At 38.5% G+C, this 14,735-nt stretch overlaps 1 protein-coding gene across 2 annotated transcripts in view; it reads left to right on the forward strand.

Annotated features, from left to right (window-relative positions):
* Positions 1-14,529, forward strand: part of LOC142152139 (hematopoietic lineage cell-specific protein-like) — a 33,046-nt gene extending 18,517 nt beyond the window's left edge. Inside the window, exons 7-16 of one of the 2 annotated variants that reach the window (XM_075208450.1) lie at positions 1,988-2,043; positions 5,858-5,912; positions 6,067-6,177; positions 6,778-6,833; positions 7,434-7,503; positions 7,993-8,138; positions 8,989-9,093; positions 9,180-9,465; positions 10,244-10,315; positions 14,085-14,529. In XM_075208450.1, coding sequence (XP_075064551.1) covers positions 1,988-2,043; positions 5,858-5,912; positions 6,067-6,177; positions 6,778-6,833; positions 7,434-7,503; positions 7,993-8,138; positions 8,989-9,093; positions 9,180-9,465; positions 10,244-10,315; positions 14,085-14,221 — 1,094 coding nt within the window. In that variant the 3' untranslated portion in view covers positions 14,222-14,529. The remainder of the gene's footprint in view (positions 1-1,987; positions 2,044-5,857; positions 5,913-6,066; positions 6,178-6,777; positions 6,834-7,433; positions 7,504-7,992; positions 8,139-8,988; positions 9,094-9,179; positions 9,466-10,243; positions 10,316-14,084) is intronic. The other variant, XM_075208451.1, reaches the window with a different exon arrangement.
* The last annotated feature ends 206 nt before the right edge of the window (positions 14,530-14,735 follow it).

Here is a 14,735-nt window from a genome sequence, read left to right on the forward strand (position 1 = left end):
TTAATTAAGGATCTTAACTTAAGAAACTTCTTATTTCAGTCTCCTGGACAAAACCATGTTACAATGCAAGGGGTGCAAATTAGTATTCTGTTTTGCACATAAGTTAAATACTGACAGTTTTTTCATGTAGCACACAAATACTTGATAGCTTATTTATACACTGAAATTTAAAGTTGATATTTGTGTCAACTTTCAGTATTTAACTTATGTGCAAAACAGAATACTAATTTGCACCCCTTGCATTGTAACATGGTTTTGTCCAGGAGACAGAAATAAGAAGTTTCTTAAGTTAAGATCCTTAATGAATCAGGCCCCACTTTTTTATATCCTGTCTGAAACATTCCATTTGCTAACAAGTGCAAATATGCAGTAATCTACAGAAACCAATCAGCAATACATTAGGTGGCTCTAGTGCAGTCATAGGCTAACTAACACAGTTCAAAATTCTGCCCTAAATCTCAACGATAAATTATAACAATACATTTAATCAAAGAAACAGATACCTAACTGTAATAACATGACAGTAGGCATTTTAATGTAAGATAAACAAGTGTTACAAACTATCACAAACAAATCTGACATCAAAGCAGGAATGAGCTTGGTGCCAAGGTGAGGGCCTTGGGGCTGCCTGTTGCCCATCACTGGAATAGTGCAAGTTAGATTAATGAAAGAAACTGTGCGATTGGTTGCTATGGGTTACTGCACAATGTTAAAGAAAATGACCCCCTATAAGTGTCCCATGGATCTTTGAATTATTTTATCTTTTTAATAACTATTGCATCTCCTTTAATACTTTTCTATAAGTGATTGTCTTTTTCTAACATAGCAATATGTTATGCTACCTCTTTCTCTTTCCTCAACTTATAAACTTTGGCCCAAGTTCAATAATCTAATGACTCACACAGCTAAGTGAAACTATATTGCGACCATCACCCACCCAGTACTGCAGTCATATTTACCCAAGGCACACTCCCTACCATTTCATTCATTTACTGTCACAAACACAAACACAGGAGTAGGCAGATATTAACCTGACAGCTTTGACTGCTACTTGGCACGCAGTGCGATAATCTGTATAAACCACCCTGCACTGACTCTGACAGACAAATAAAATGCATCAGACAGGTTCAGCCAGTTGCATGGTATGGAGTATGCTGCTCTGACAACTTAAGTGTGTGGGCATTTCTTTATGCATGTACTAAAGGAGCATCTTTTTAAGTTCAATAGTGAATGCAGCACTGTGAGGTAGCAATGCTAATCACTGTACTACAATATATGTTCACCATGTGATTACTTTATGGTTTTAAAGTAGATCCATTGTCCTAACCAGTCACCTCACTGTCTATATTTTAAGTATATGTCTAATGTAATAATTTTACTTCTGAATCTGGCGTATGTGATGTAAGGACGAGACACACTGCTCAATGTATCCATCCAAGTGGTGATAACCAAATTGGCAAAAATCCACGATGATCATGATTCATTTTTGCATGTAATTATTGTCTTGCTCTGGCAAGTTAGCCAATATCTTCTCTTCCTGACATATTTGCAACAAAAGGGATGAATGGGGCTGAGCTGGGCACCATCAGTGATCCCATAAGATTTATGGTTTAAGCCCCACCCACATAATTTGAATATGCTAATTAGGGAATCAGAATTGGTTTAGTAAACTGACTGTAACTCTCAAAACTGTAGTATGTTAAATGAGCATGCCCAGATGCATTAATTCCTCTATTCATAGCATATATGCAGTACGCGCCCAAGCTATACTACATAATATTTACACGTTCTTTCCTTTATCAGGTCACAGTGCATCAGACATAAGCAATACAGGAATATGAGGGGCTCTGCCAACATCTCAGACAGACTTTGTTGGCTAGAGAGATTCCAGTTACTTATAACCCTTATAACTTATAAACCTTCTAACAGTTATGTGGATATGTGACTAGAATTGCCCTAAACCTGTGATTCGCTTTTCTCTACGCAGACCATTCCAAAGGTTTTGGAGGACGTTACGGAGTTCAGACTGACCGTGTGGACAAGGTGATACATTTACACAGTACACAACTATTGACTGTTAAGGCGAGCCCTGGTGTTAGTGATAGAGAGAGGACAGCTGTGGGGTATTAAATTAGTGCATAAGAAGAAACAGGTATAGAGCAAATAAAAGATAAGTAAAGTAATTGTCATTTCACAGATATGCAGAGTAAATGTTATACTGTATACTATTATTTCAAAGTGACCAGCTGGGACAGCGAGGGGTTAATTCATTCTGCTATGTGGCACTGGTTGGAGTAGGACTGGGAACAATTAAAGCCAACTTCTGCCAGTAAAGTGTGCAAAATTTTGCAGCCAAATGCAGAATAAGGCAAATAGTTTGAGGAACAATTTTGTAAATTTTGCTAATCTCTATAAGTGAAGATAATGATAATATAATATTGTTGTATTTTAAATTCTCTCTTTCAATAAATATTAACTTGCAGACTGGGACTAACATTCTAGGAACAAATCTTTAAAAACTCTGGGGTATATTTAAGAAATAATGGTAGTGCACTATCGTGCACTTACCGTGTAAATTAGTCCACGATGTCTCCTACTCAAACTTATTAAAGGTGCATCATGGATATCTGCTGCTTTGCACTCCTTATCGTTTTTGCGAGCAGTCACCATACAACAGTATGTTGACTGCTCTGACCGCAATCTAACAAGTCCCGAAAAAATCTTTTTTTCGGAAGCTGAAGCTGGCGTACATTATCAGAATTGAAGAAATCCAATGCTGTCAGCTCTGCTCCGAAGAGCAGAGCTGGACAGCGCATGTGTGGAGGGATCACATGATCCCTCCCTGTCACTCAACGCTCTCTCTCTGCAACGATAGTTGCAGAGACAGAGAGGGGATCTTTGTGCACATGTCCAGTTCTTGAAACTGGACATGCGCAATTGAGGAATGAAAAGAAGGAGGAGAAGACCCGGAGACAGCGCTTCCGAAGAGGGGGGTAAGTATGATTTTTTACATCACAGAAACAGCAGTTTTTCGGAACTGCTGTTTCTGTGCAGGGTTGTACATAAATGTGAGAAATTGTTCAATCCTTATCATTGCGATAAGGATTGAAAACTACTTTTCACTTAATGTGAATATTGATAAATGTGCCTCTCTGTCTCTCCCTGGACATCAGGGAAAATTAGTCACAATGATCAGCTAGTTATTGTTATTTCTAGGACACAGGATGAGGTTCTACATGGTGCTGCGCCCAGGCGCGGGCTGGGAGAGGCGTGGCCGGGGGGCACACAGGCGGCCACATCACGTGAAAAGGGATGCGGCCGCGTCATTGATGACGCGGCCGCGTCCCCTGTCATGTGATGCGGCCGCCTGTGCACTGACGTGGCCGCATCTGATGTCATCAGATGCGGCCGCGGGGGGAAAGCATTGTATTTTGCAGTCGGGGGGCGGCCGGCCGGCCAGCCTACCCCCCGGCCCTAACAGCGGCCTGACTGAGCGGCCCGGGGGGCCGATGCCCCCCTGCCCCCCGGGCCAGTCCGCCCCTGGCTGTGCCTCAAGTGTAATAGTGCTATATAAACAACATGGTAGCATGGGATCTGGGGGTTGCACAAGCCTGTACCCTCTAATGGGAGGAATTGGAATAATTCTTCAGAATATCTGCAGATGTAGGTGCAGTGTGATTTCACTTGAGTGTCTCTGAAAAGACTGGGAACTGGGGGTACACCTTCAAAGGTGCTGGGCAGAAAGCAGGCGCATTTGGAAAAATAAACAAGTCTGTGTGGGCCCACGTTTTGCAGTTTGTAAATTATTGTGCACCAAAATGTTAGGACTCATGTAGAGTTGGATGTAATTGTTATTAGCGTAAAATACTAATTTCCATACTGTGCATGTGCATCAAAAAATGGGTATGCATATGTCCGCATGAAGATTTAATCATGTCTTACACTGGTGTCTCCTTACAGCTGGAGAGGTGCAACAGGGGAAGGAAGGGGGAAGGTAGGCCAAATACACTAAGGGGCGTATTCAATTGTTCTGAGTTCCCCCTGCGTTAAAACTACTACCGTTATTACGGTAGTAGTTAGCTGGATTTCAGCTCGCAGCTCAGGGAGCTCCGAGCTGAAATCAAGCGAGAAAATTACTGCATTAACCGGTTTTTCCGTGCACTATTACCGTAATAACGGAACGCGAGATTTTCAGCGTTTCCGCCGACAATTGAATATGCCCCATAAAATAGATAACAAATTAATTTAAAATGGTAATAAAATCAGTAATATGTCACACTCATCTGTCATTACTTTTAATATCTAACAGTTCGTAGATGACTTCTCATGAATAAATACAAATATCAATAACTTGCATTTATCAAGCATATAATCATGTCTATTGTCCACAGTTTTCCCAATGCAGGGATAATCGGTATATAGGAATTAGCCCTAAAGCAATCAGATGATGGCTGTATAATCAGATGATGGCTAGTAGTATTCTAAAGATGCTTCCCGGTTTAGAAATAATTGTTACAGCAATACTTAGCTGCAATTTGATTTCTTCACTGATGAAGGAACAGATTCCCAACACAATTTGAATGTGTAGTGGACCTCCATATCTGCTGTGTAATTGTCTTGCTTCTGTTAATTTAGCTATGGAAAGCAAAACCCCAATCAAGATGGGGAAACTGATTTTGTAACAGCCAAATGAATTGATAAAGCTGATTCAATGTGAAAAGTTTAGCTTTCAAGAAACCGCCAATTGAAGGGGCGGAAAAACGCGCCAGTTACGCCAGTGTATTCAGGATAATCTAAACTTCCGTTCATGCATAAGAGATTCTCTGGAGGTTTTTTATACACTGAAATGGCTTTATCAGTTCATTTGGTAATGGGAAATCCATGTAGAGAAAGCAGAGATACAGCTGGTTGCATGAGGTAGTAGTAGTCACAGAAGAAGAGGTAGATTTGGATGTCATCAATTGTAGAATGATATAGAAAGTAAGATTGGCATGGCCTTATTACACTTGGACTGGAGAGAAGAGAGAATCTGGTTCTGCCACCAGTAACTGTATTTAACTAAGAAATACATGACAAATAATTCCTTCCTTTCTCTGTATTTGCCAGTTAATATTGTGTATTATTGTTGCTCCTTTAATTGTTACATAAACACTTTAGTTCTAATTTTTGGTACATAACCTTATATTTGACAGCCTTTATCAACATAATTAGTATAAAACAAAACCAAAAAAACTCTCCCATTCCATGTAAAGGTTCCCGGCCATTACAACTGGTTTTTTTGGGCAGTACGGTGGCTTAGTGGTTAGCACTTCTGCCTCACAGCACTGGGGTCTTGAGCTTGATTTCCAACCATGGCTCCACACCTCTGTGTAGAGTTTGTATGTTCTCCCCGTATTTGTATGGGTTTCCTCCCACACTCCAAAAGCATACTAAAATTGCTCTTAGTCTGTGTGTGTGTGTTAGGGAATTTAGACTGTAAGCCCCAATGGGGCAGGGACTGATGTGAGTCAGTTCTCTGTACAGCGCTGCAGAATTAGTGGTGCTATATAAATAGCTGATGATGATGATGGAATAACAAACATTTCCAATGTAATCCATCGCAACTGATTTTAGTATGTCTAGTGCATATTAGACAAATGTAAATTGTGCATTTGAAATAAATTTGTTTGTGCTTATTATGCAAGCATGTCTGTATATATCACTGACTATATTTCATGCTGTATGTGTCCAAAGCAAATTAAAAAATAAGTTTAATAAAAGGTAAGAATGAAAAAGTATGTCACTGTTCCATTTCCTGTAACCTATCAGCAATCGACCTGTAACAATATGTCTCTATTTATGGTGCTGTGTTTTTCAGTCTGCAGTAGGATTTGGCTATAAGGCTCAGGTAGAGCAACACTCATCCCAGCAAGGTGAGTAGCTTGCACCATTCAAGATAAGTACAAGGAGCCTTAATTATTATAGGACTTCCTGATAGATAGAAAAACTGATATTTTATCATTTAACTATTTAATTAAAATGTATCATTTCTTTGACTTCCTTCTCATACTGTATATGACATTGTAGATTATTCACAAGGATTTGGAGGTAAATTTGGGGTACAGAAAGATCGACAAGATAAAGCTGCTCACAGCTGGAGCCATAAGGAGGAAATACAGAAACACCAGTCACAGACAGGTAGTGAATCTCTCTAACTATTCATCTGTACACTGCATCACTACACTGCTTTACCCCAGCAGAGCATAGTCACAGAAACATACTACTCCATACTCCCATTGTAGCACCTATTTGAAATCAAGCCAACAATTTATTTCTGTCAGGAACCCTCATTTTGTTACTTAAGATTGAGGTGGCTAAAACTCAACTTTTGTACAGGAGGATTATATTAATGATGCATATTACATCCCTTATTAAAGTTATAATTTGAGTAAAGCATCCTGCAGTGAGGCTGTCTACACTAAGTAAAGGGATAAAGAGAAGGAGTGATCCATGATCAGCTATCATGAGGCTATGTAAAGTATGACCACTGATACACCTGAAGAAGGGTCGATTCTATATATTTTGGTTGTCAATGATGGGAGCCATACACTGCATAATGACATTTCATTCATGTATGATGATAACATATGGCCCAATGCATTTATGCTTCTTTGTTTATTTACCATTTATGTTAATTGAGTCTTTTTATAATGTGTTTTATGTAATTAATACAGTAATTAATTGGCTTTTATTTGAACCATTTGACATCTGAATCTATAAATTATATTATTAATGCAGATTATGCCAAAGGGTTTGGAGGGCGTTATGGTGTACAAACTGACCGTGTGGACAAGGTGAGTGAGTCACATTGCAAGACCACTAATTTTGTAATATAGGTTGTTACAAAAAGTGACATTGTGTGTAGAATGGCAGATCATCAACAAATATGTTTCCTATAATGACAGTTAATTATTAATAAATTGTATTTGCAGTCTGAACACCGGCATTTGGCAAGTAAGATTATCAGCAGTAAGGATGCTATTTATCCACTATGCTGAAGTAGTAAATGGTTCTCACTCAGAATTTATATATGCATAGGATAGTGACATAGTATAAATACGATCGGATAGCAGTGACATTAATGGTATAGATAAAATATGGATTTGTAAATCAGTAATACAACAATAGTGAATACAGGACATCTGAGAGACCACACATTCAACATCTTGTGGTTACCTGCTAATAATACCAGTGGTTGAAGTGGCGGTATTGAAATTTAGAAGTGACGGGTATCTAAAATGTAATGGCAATGTAAGTGGATGGGATTTGATAATTTTACAATGAAAGCAGTAGGAGAAATGAAGGTATGACATACCACCGTATACACCCCCACTGGATAATACTATATCTTACTGTCCATGTTACACTTCTCTCTCTTATTTCTGTTCCCACAGTCTGCCGCAGGGTTTGGTGAGATTGAATCACCCAGTTCTGCATATGAGAAAACACAGCCTCTGGAAGCCAGTGAGTCTTCAAATAGATATATATCTAACATGGTTATTACATAATATCTGTCCTATTCATTGTACATTATCTCCATACTGTCCCTCTTTGGGTTCCTAATACGCATTCCTGTTCTGGATTTAAGCAGATTGCAGTTACGGCAGGTTGTGTGTCTTCACTCTGCGGGTCATGTTGTAGCTATGAGCATGTAAAAAAGCTGATTATATACAAGCAAGTCTAGTTTCTGCCATTACTTTGTAATTTATACTTTTCTATTTTTGATTAACATGTGTACAGATATTTGACAAAAAATAGGCATATCTTATGTGTATAATTATAATGACCACAAAAATGCATAAGTGTGTACTGACCACACCATTTCTTTTCAAGTGTTAGGATTTATGCATTAGCTCCGGAGCCATATATTACGCTTGTAGCTGTATGAGGTCTATAGGGATGCAGTATTTGTCACAGCGAAATCTTGTTCTGTTTATACCATGTCTGTTTCAGTGACAAGTGGAGCTCAGAATCTTCGGTCTCGTTTTGAGAATATGGCTAAGACAGCAGAGCAAGAAAACCGTCAGAAAGCAGAAGAAGAGAGAGAGAGGAGGCAGAAGAAAGATAAGCTGGAAAGAGAGGGAAATCGAAAGAAAGAGGTAAGACAGGGACGCAACTGGACTGTTGTTGCTGGGACTAGTAAGAAAGAAGGATAAGAAAAAGGATCCTATAGCAAACCAATCAGAACAGGGTAGGTGAGAGATAGGACTGGAGAAATAATTGTATTGCTATGGAAATGTGGACTTCAGCCACTGTAACCTGTGTGATAACCATTCTACAGTCTGCTGAGAAAAAAACAATATTACTAACAGGGAATCCACCAATTAAAACAATGCTAAGTAGAAAATTTGGCAATGGACCTATGCCAAATTTTTATTTCCGTGGAGATGATAAATGGTGGTGACCAGGGTTTAGACTGAGTACAGTAAGGGCATATCCACGTAATTGTGACATAATTAGATGTGAATGGATCCCTAGATGCACCGTTTAGGAGTTGCATCTCTTGCAGGTGCTAGAGGTCTGGTGCAAACAATACGCAATTATGACTTTCAGCAGCACTATCTAGCTGCTTCTGATTGACACGTCTCTTGTATATATGACACCTCATTACATTATTGTGTAGAAATAGGATAAATCATCTTTCGCATATACTAATAACACTGCCGCATCTTTACCCTCTCATTAGAAGTAAATATACACACTTTTATGTGCCACAAATACTACATCTTGAGATGCGTCCGAATCAACATAAAGACATAAGTTTGCTTTTCTTGCATGCACCTTGTATCCAACTCTAAATGAGGCCCATTATGAACAGCCTTAGCACTAGTGGGGAAACCAGAGGGGAAACTTTGAATGGAAAAGTAGGAAGAAAATATAAGAGCATATAAGAAATGCTTACGGTTTGATATATGTGCAATATATATAATGACCCTTTTTGCTTTGTAGACACCACAAATGTCAGAATTTGAGCAGCCTCAAAATGAATCTGTCCCAGTTCCTATCCCAACTCCCCGTGTTTTTCCAGTGTCTCCACAAATTACTAAAGAAGAAGTAAGTTTAGTCTTGTAGATCCAATGATTAATTATGGAATCCTCTCTGCTTCCTCATCATGTTGTTATGACCTTCATTTCATTTAGATGGATCCTGACTGCGACTCACCTCCTGCTGTCCCCCCCAAACTCCCTGCGGCAATGGTGGTTATTGAATCCCCCCCAAATGAAATGTCGGATGAGGAACAGACTTATGAAGACATTGCAGTGCCCCCCCATGTCACAGAAGATCTGTATGAAGCCATTCCAGATCCTCCACCAAGGTTTCAGGAAGAAGACAGTGAAGACTATGAAACTATCCTGGAACCACCAGCTGGGATCAATGAAGATTTTTATGAAGAATTACCAAAAGATGATGAGGTGCATGAACAAGGTGAGGAAGAAAATAACTACATATTTAGGCATTCAACAAGTAGATGTGAATAAGTTGCTGTACATCAAGTGCATTGTGCATCTGAGAGAAGTGTTTAATTTTAAATGACATTTATATATATGTGCTGTGATGGGATAAAATTGATTTGTTATTGGGTAATACAGATCCTTATCATAAATTGTGGTATGGTGCTATGAGTGATAAGCAAACAGTACAGTTGTAAAATAAGCATTGTAAAACAGATGGTGGGCGGGTGGACACAACCATACTGCTGAAATGTTGCCCTTTCCATCCCTTGCACAAAATATAGATGTATCAATAGAGTGTTATGTGGCAAATACCCATAAAGAAGTTGGAATTGTGCATATGAACTATATTTGTTATTAACAACTATATTGATTGAGCAAGATTTACCTTATTTTTAAATATACTCACATTTCTTCATAGTTACAGTATTGTCTATTACAATATTGCAACAACTTGGTGTTCCACATAAAAAGAAATTATGTGGAAGATATATTAGCAGACACCAAGTACATCGCTGCACTAAGAAGGTTGGGAACAACTGGCATAAACCTTTGTGTTAGCCTGTAGAACATTATTTGACTCACAGTATGGCAGTTACTCTGCCCACTCACAATGCCCAAGTGCACTGATGTATATAAAGCACAAGAAGCACTTTATCATTCAAGTTATTAATGCAAAAACTTTAATTATTTTGATGTCCATGACTAAGACATAAGGTGACAGCAGCTAAATTTATTACATCTGTTTTCAGTGCCTTCTACACATATTGATCAATCAAGAGCCGCAGGGATCTCTGCTATTGCCTTGTATGATTATGAAGGAGGTAAGTTGTCTCTATATTGTCTAATCAGTAAGAAAGTGATAGAAACTGGAGACTTTTATTTTATTGGACCGTAAACACATTGTGAGCATGCCCCGCCCCCTATAACCACACTCACTTGTAACAGCCACCCCCACTCCCCACATTCAATATGTTGGAGGCACTGATTGCCTTTTTCCATGGCATTCTGACATTATCTGTTCTGTGTGTTTTCATGCCTCGTGTCTGATAATCTACTCATCAGTATAAAACCGGGTACTGTGCTAGGATATAACTTTGACTTTCCTCTGCATTCTCACTTAAATGAAGTTCTACTATCACCCCACCATCCCTATTCACAACCTGTAGACAGAGCAACTTAAACTGGGGCTGAGATAAAAGGGCTTTATTTTATGTCTGCAACCAACCTACGCTATGTGCACCATTTGAATAAAGTTTTTTATAAGTGTTTTGGGATTATGATTGGGTTGGATTATGATTGAGTGATTAATGAGGCAGAGAATGGGATGGATGGTTGTAAAAGCACTAACAGGCTATGGGATCTATTTATGAAGCTGCAATGAGCTCTGTCGGGACTGTGACCTGACATAATTTATCAAGCGGAGAACTCTTAAACCCTAGAAACATCTCAGGATGGCATTAGGCACCTGATCTTTCTGTCTGCCAAGCAGGAGAACATAGAGATTAGAGAAGCAGGAGCTTCTCTCCATCTTTCCACACTGGCTGCACACTCCTCCCCACAGGGTGATTGACACATGCTACACTCCACTTCTGTGGACAATGTGAAAGATAGGTGTATTTAATTATTGCAGTAAGGTATGACCCAATGTAACATACTTATCTGATTACATTTTGCTTTGAAGCAGTCTTATACAGAAAAGTAGAATTAGTGGTGGATATAATGTTTTGCAAGCAGGTGAGGACCAAGCTATAGGAAGGACATACTTTAGGGGGACATAAAGTAAAAAATAATAATATTATAATAACAAAGTTGAACTCTAGTAAAGGCAAGCATTATACAGTTTAAAAAATCATCCCAAGTCTTAGTTAAATAGTGAGCTGGAATGTGCAAAGTGCGTTCCTTTATAAATACAGGGATATGCCTCGGAGGTGGTGAATATGCTGTGCGCTCTCCCATAAAGCAGGGAACACCCCTATAAATGCACCCTCTGCAGTTTTGCATCTCATTTAAATAATCCCACCGAACAAAATTAAATCTCATTTCTATACTTGATATGGCCAACCTCTTCCATTGCCCTGTGCAAACTGCAGATGCCTCTATTTTGGCCTGTGAACCCACACACTATCCATAAAACTAGGTGCTCTTGCACAAACGTCATTGGGTAAAGTCACAAAGGAGCATTTGTGCTGCAGTTTTACACTTTTCCGGTTTGTATATTACCCTCTTTGGGTCTGATTCATTAAGAAAGTAAGGGAAAAAAAAGGAGTAAATTGTCTCTTAGACAAACCAAGTTACAATGCAAGGGGTGCAAATTAATTTATTGTTTTGCACATAAGAAAAATACTGACTGTTTTTTCACACAAAGACTTGATAGCTTTATTTTTACAGTGAAATGTAAAGTTTATCTAGGACATGCTCTACCCCAACTATAAATCTGTACCCACATTTTTATTTGATCTCCCCCTCCAATGCAACATGGTTTTGCCAAAGTGAAAAGTTACTCCTTTTTTTTGCTTCACTTTCCTTAATAAATCAGGCTCTTTATGTTTATGTCACTAGTGTATGTATAATCGGGAACTTTTACAAATGTCGCTTGGCAGCATATCAGCCAGATGGTCACTGTAGGTTTTATTGAGATCTCAGGATTATGATTGCATTTTTCAAACAAATAAGGTCTCAATTAATGGTTTGCCTGGTCCAATTGGTAAGAAAACACAATTAATGCAACTTAATATGTTTTCCAAAAGTTAAAAACGACTTCAAACTGTTATGACTCCTAGCGTATTCAGGAAGCGGCAACAGAAGTATAAAAACCAAATATCTATTCAGGCAAAATATATGAACAAGGATTCAGTTCGTGGAATATGCAGATTTCAGGTAGCAGAATAAACAGGTATACTCCAATACACAATTATGAACAGGTGTGATGAATGGCAGGAATAGTCCACAGAAATAACAGGTTCCAAGCAATGACAAATACAGTTTGGATGCAGGAACAAGTATATTGCGTTACCCAATTGCCAGGAGGCATAAGCAGTCCAGGGAAGCAAACAGAGTAGCTAAGTCCAGTGACCAGGCAGAGGTCAGGGCAACAGGAGTTCAAGCAGAATTCAGTATCCAGGCAGAGTTCAGGTTCACAAGCAAACAAGCATAATCCAGAAATCAGGCAAAGGTGACAACGGAAGATCAAACAGCAGAAGAACAAAACTAGAACAGGAAGAAACAGCAGCCAGTGATAAGCGATGAACTGGACAGAGCACAGATTTAGGCAGGTATTTGAAGCTGTGAAGCTGTGAGACAGGTGCAGTTCTAATCAGGTAAGGAGATTGACTTCTACAGGCATGGTGTAAAGTTTAGGGGCAGAACAGCAGCACCTCTGGTGAATTTGAGGTACTGCTTCCACATACAAAGTATAGGCAGAGTCGTAATACAAACATGTACTGAATTGACTGAACCATAATAACCAAAAATTTGTAACACGAGTATGATGTAACCGATAAATCAGAAGCAGGGTCCAGCTGCACGCTATAATCGTGTTTTACACTGGACAGTGCTATTTTAGGACATATCTCTTCTACTCAGCTGTAACTATTACAGTATTAAAAAAAATGTTGTTTAATACTTTGAACAATGTCTTCTAGTCAATTACTACTCCATATTACATGGGCAGAACAGCCTATTGGTACTACTTCTAGGACAGAGGATCTCAGGACTTACCTTACCAATGCATGTTTTTGTACGTCTCTTTCCAAGACTATAGATGAACTAGTCACTGACCAAATGGATGGTGATATTGTGCATTTTAGCATGTTGCTCTTTTCATGCCAAAGAATGTAGAATTTTAAAGCTATGAAATGTTGGTGCGCGGAGCACTTTTTATTGTTTGTTTGTGTGTGTGTGTGAAGGAATTGTGACATTATTTTTTAACACTAGCAAGGTCTGTGCTGCTGATAATGTGGTAGCACCAAGGGTCAAATACCCACAAAATATAGGTGCTTCACCTCTGAATATGTTGCAATTACATTAACATGCCCTACATGCATCACAGTCTGCTTACAGATACATGCATATCTTATTTTGTGCGCATGTGCAAAATGGAGTCACGTATTTAGTAAAAAAGAGGACTTCTGTCTACATGAGCCCCTTTGTTTCTCTTATCGCCTTACAAAAAACAGGATTATACATGTATATGGTTAAATAAAGACCATAAAGAAAAACTCCAACCCTGTCCTCCCCTAACTAGTAAACTTGCTTATTGATTTACTCACCCCTGATCTACGTGATCTATTCTCCATCTGGAGAATTTGGAAAATGAGCATGGCTTGAATAGGTTGTGAAGCTGAAAGGACTCAGAAATATACTGAGGACAACTTGTAAAAACATGTTAGGTGGCTGGTGTTTTCTTTAATAGCCAAATAAACTTTTTCCCATGTTGAAGTTCACTTTATTTAAAAAAAATACCCTGAAGATTGCCTTATTATTATGTTTCTGACAGTATCTAATAATATATCTCCAGTAATGAGAACATGTGTACTGTATGACAGTCATTCATTTTCCTAGCTTAATATCCACTTGGTTTGTGATTCACAGGTGGCAATGACGAGATTTCATTTGAACCTCAGGATATTATCACAGATATCGAAATGCTGGACGAGGGCTGGTGGACAGGATCCTGCAGAGGGCAACGGGGTCTTTTCCCTGCTAACTATGTGGAACTTGTAGAATGATACATTGTATTTGGTATTATATGCAGTTACCTTCATTTCTACAAGCATATAGCTTTCATAGAATCTAAGACCCTAAGTGAAATATTTCCACATACACAAGCAGCACATGGAGATAAATTCAGAACATAATGGATATTAGATGCCAGATAATGAATGTATAGCTTTAGTCTAAATTGTTAATGTGTATTTTTATAAAGGAGCAAATTGCTACCTCTGTATGACTAAGCAATAATCAATCAATAATAAATCTACTATTTTCTTTCACATAAACATCGATAACCATCCTGAATAAAACATTGAACATTTAATTGTTTATTGTGTAAGACGCTGCGTGTTTCATGCCAGTATGATGATGTGTCACACCTAAAAACAACACAAATGACACACAATATATTTTTGTGACACACAAATATTATTTTATTATACTAAATACAACTAGCAAAAAATATGAGTATATGTAATAAAGATGGGAAATCTTGACAAAACTTTTTCAGTTAAAATATAGTAAACATAT

The sequence above is a fragment of the Mixophyes fleayi genome, chromosome 4, assembly GCF_038048845.1.
Source record: "Mixophyes fleayi isolate aMixFle1 chromosome 4, aMixFle1.hap1, whole genome shotgun sequence".
NCBI classification, from domain to species: domain Eukaryota; kingdom Metazoa; phylum Chordata; class Amphibia; order Anura; family Limnodynastidae; genus Mixophyes; species Mixophyes fleayi.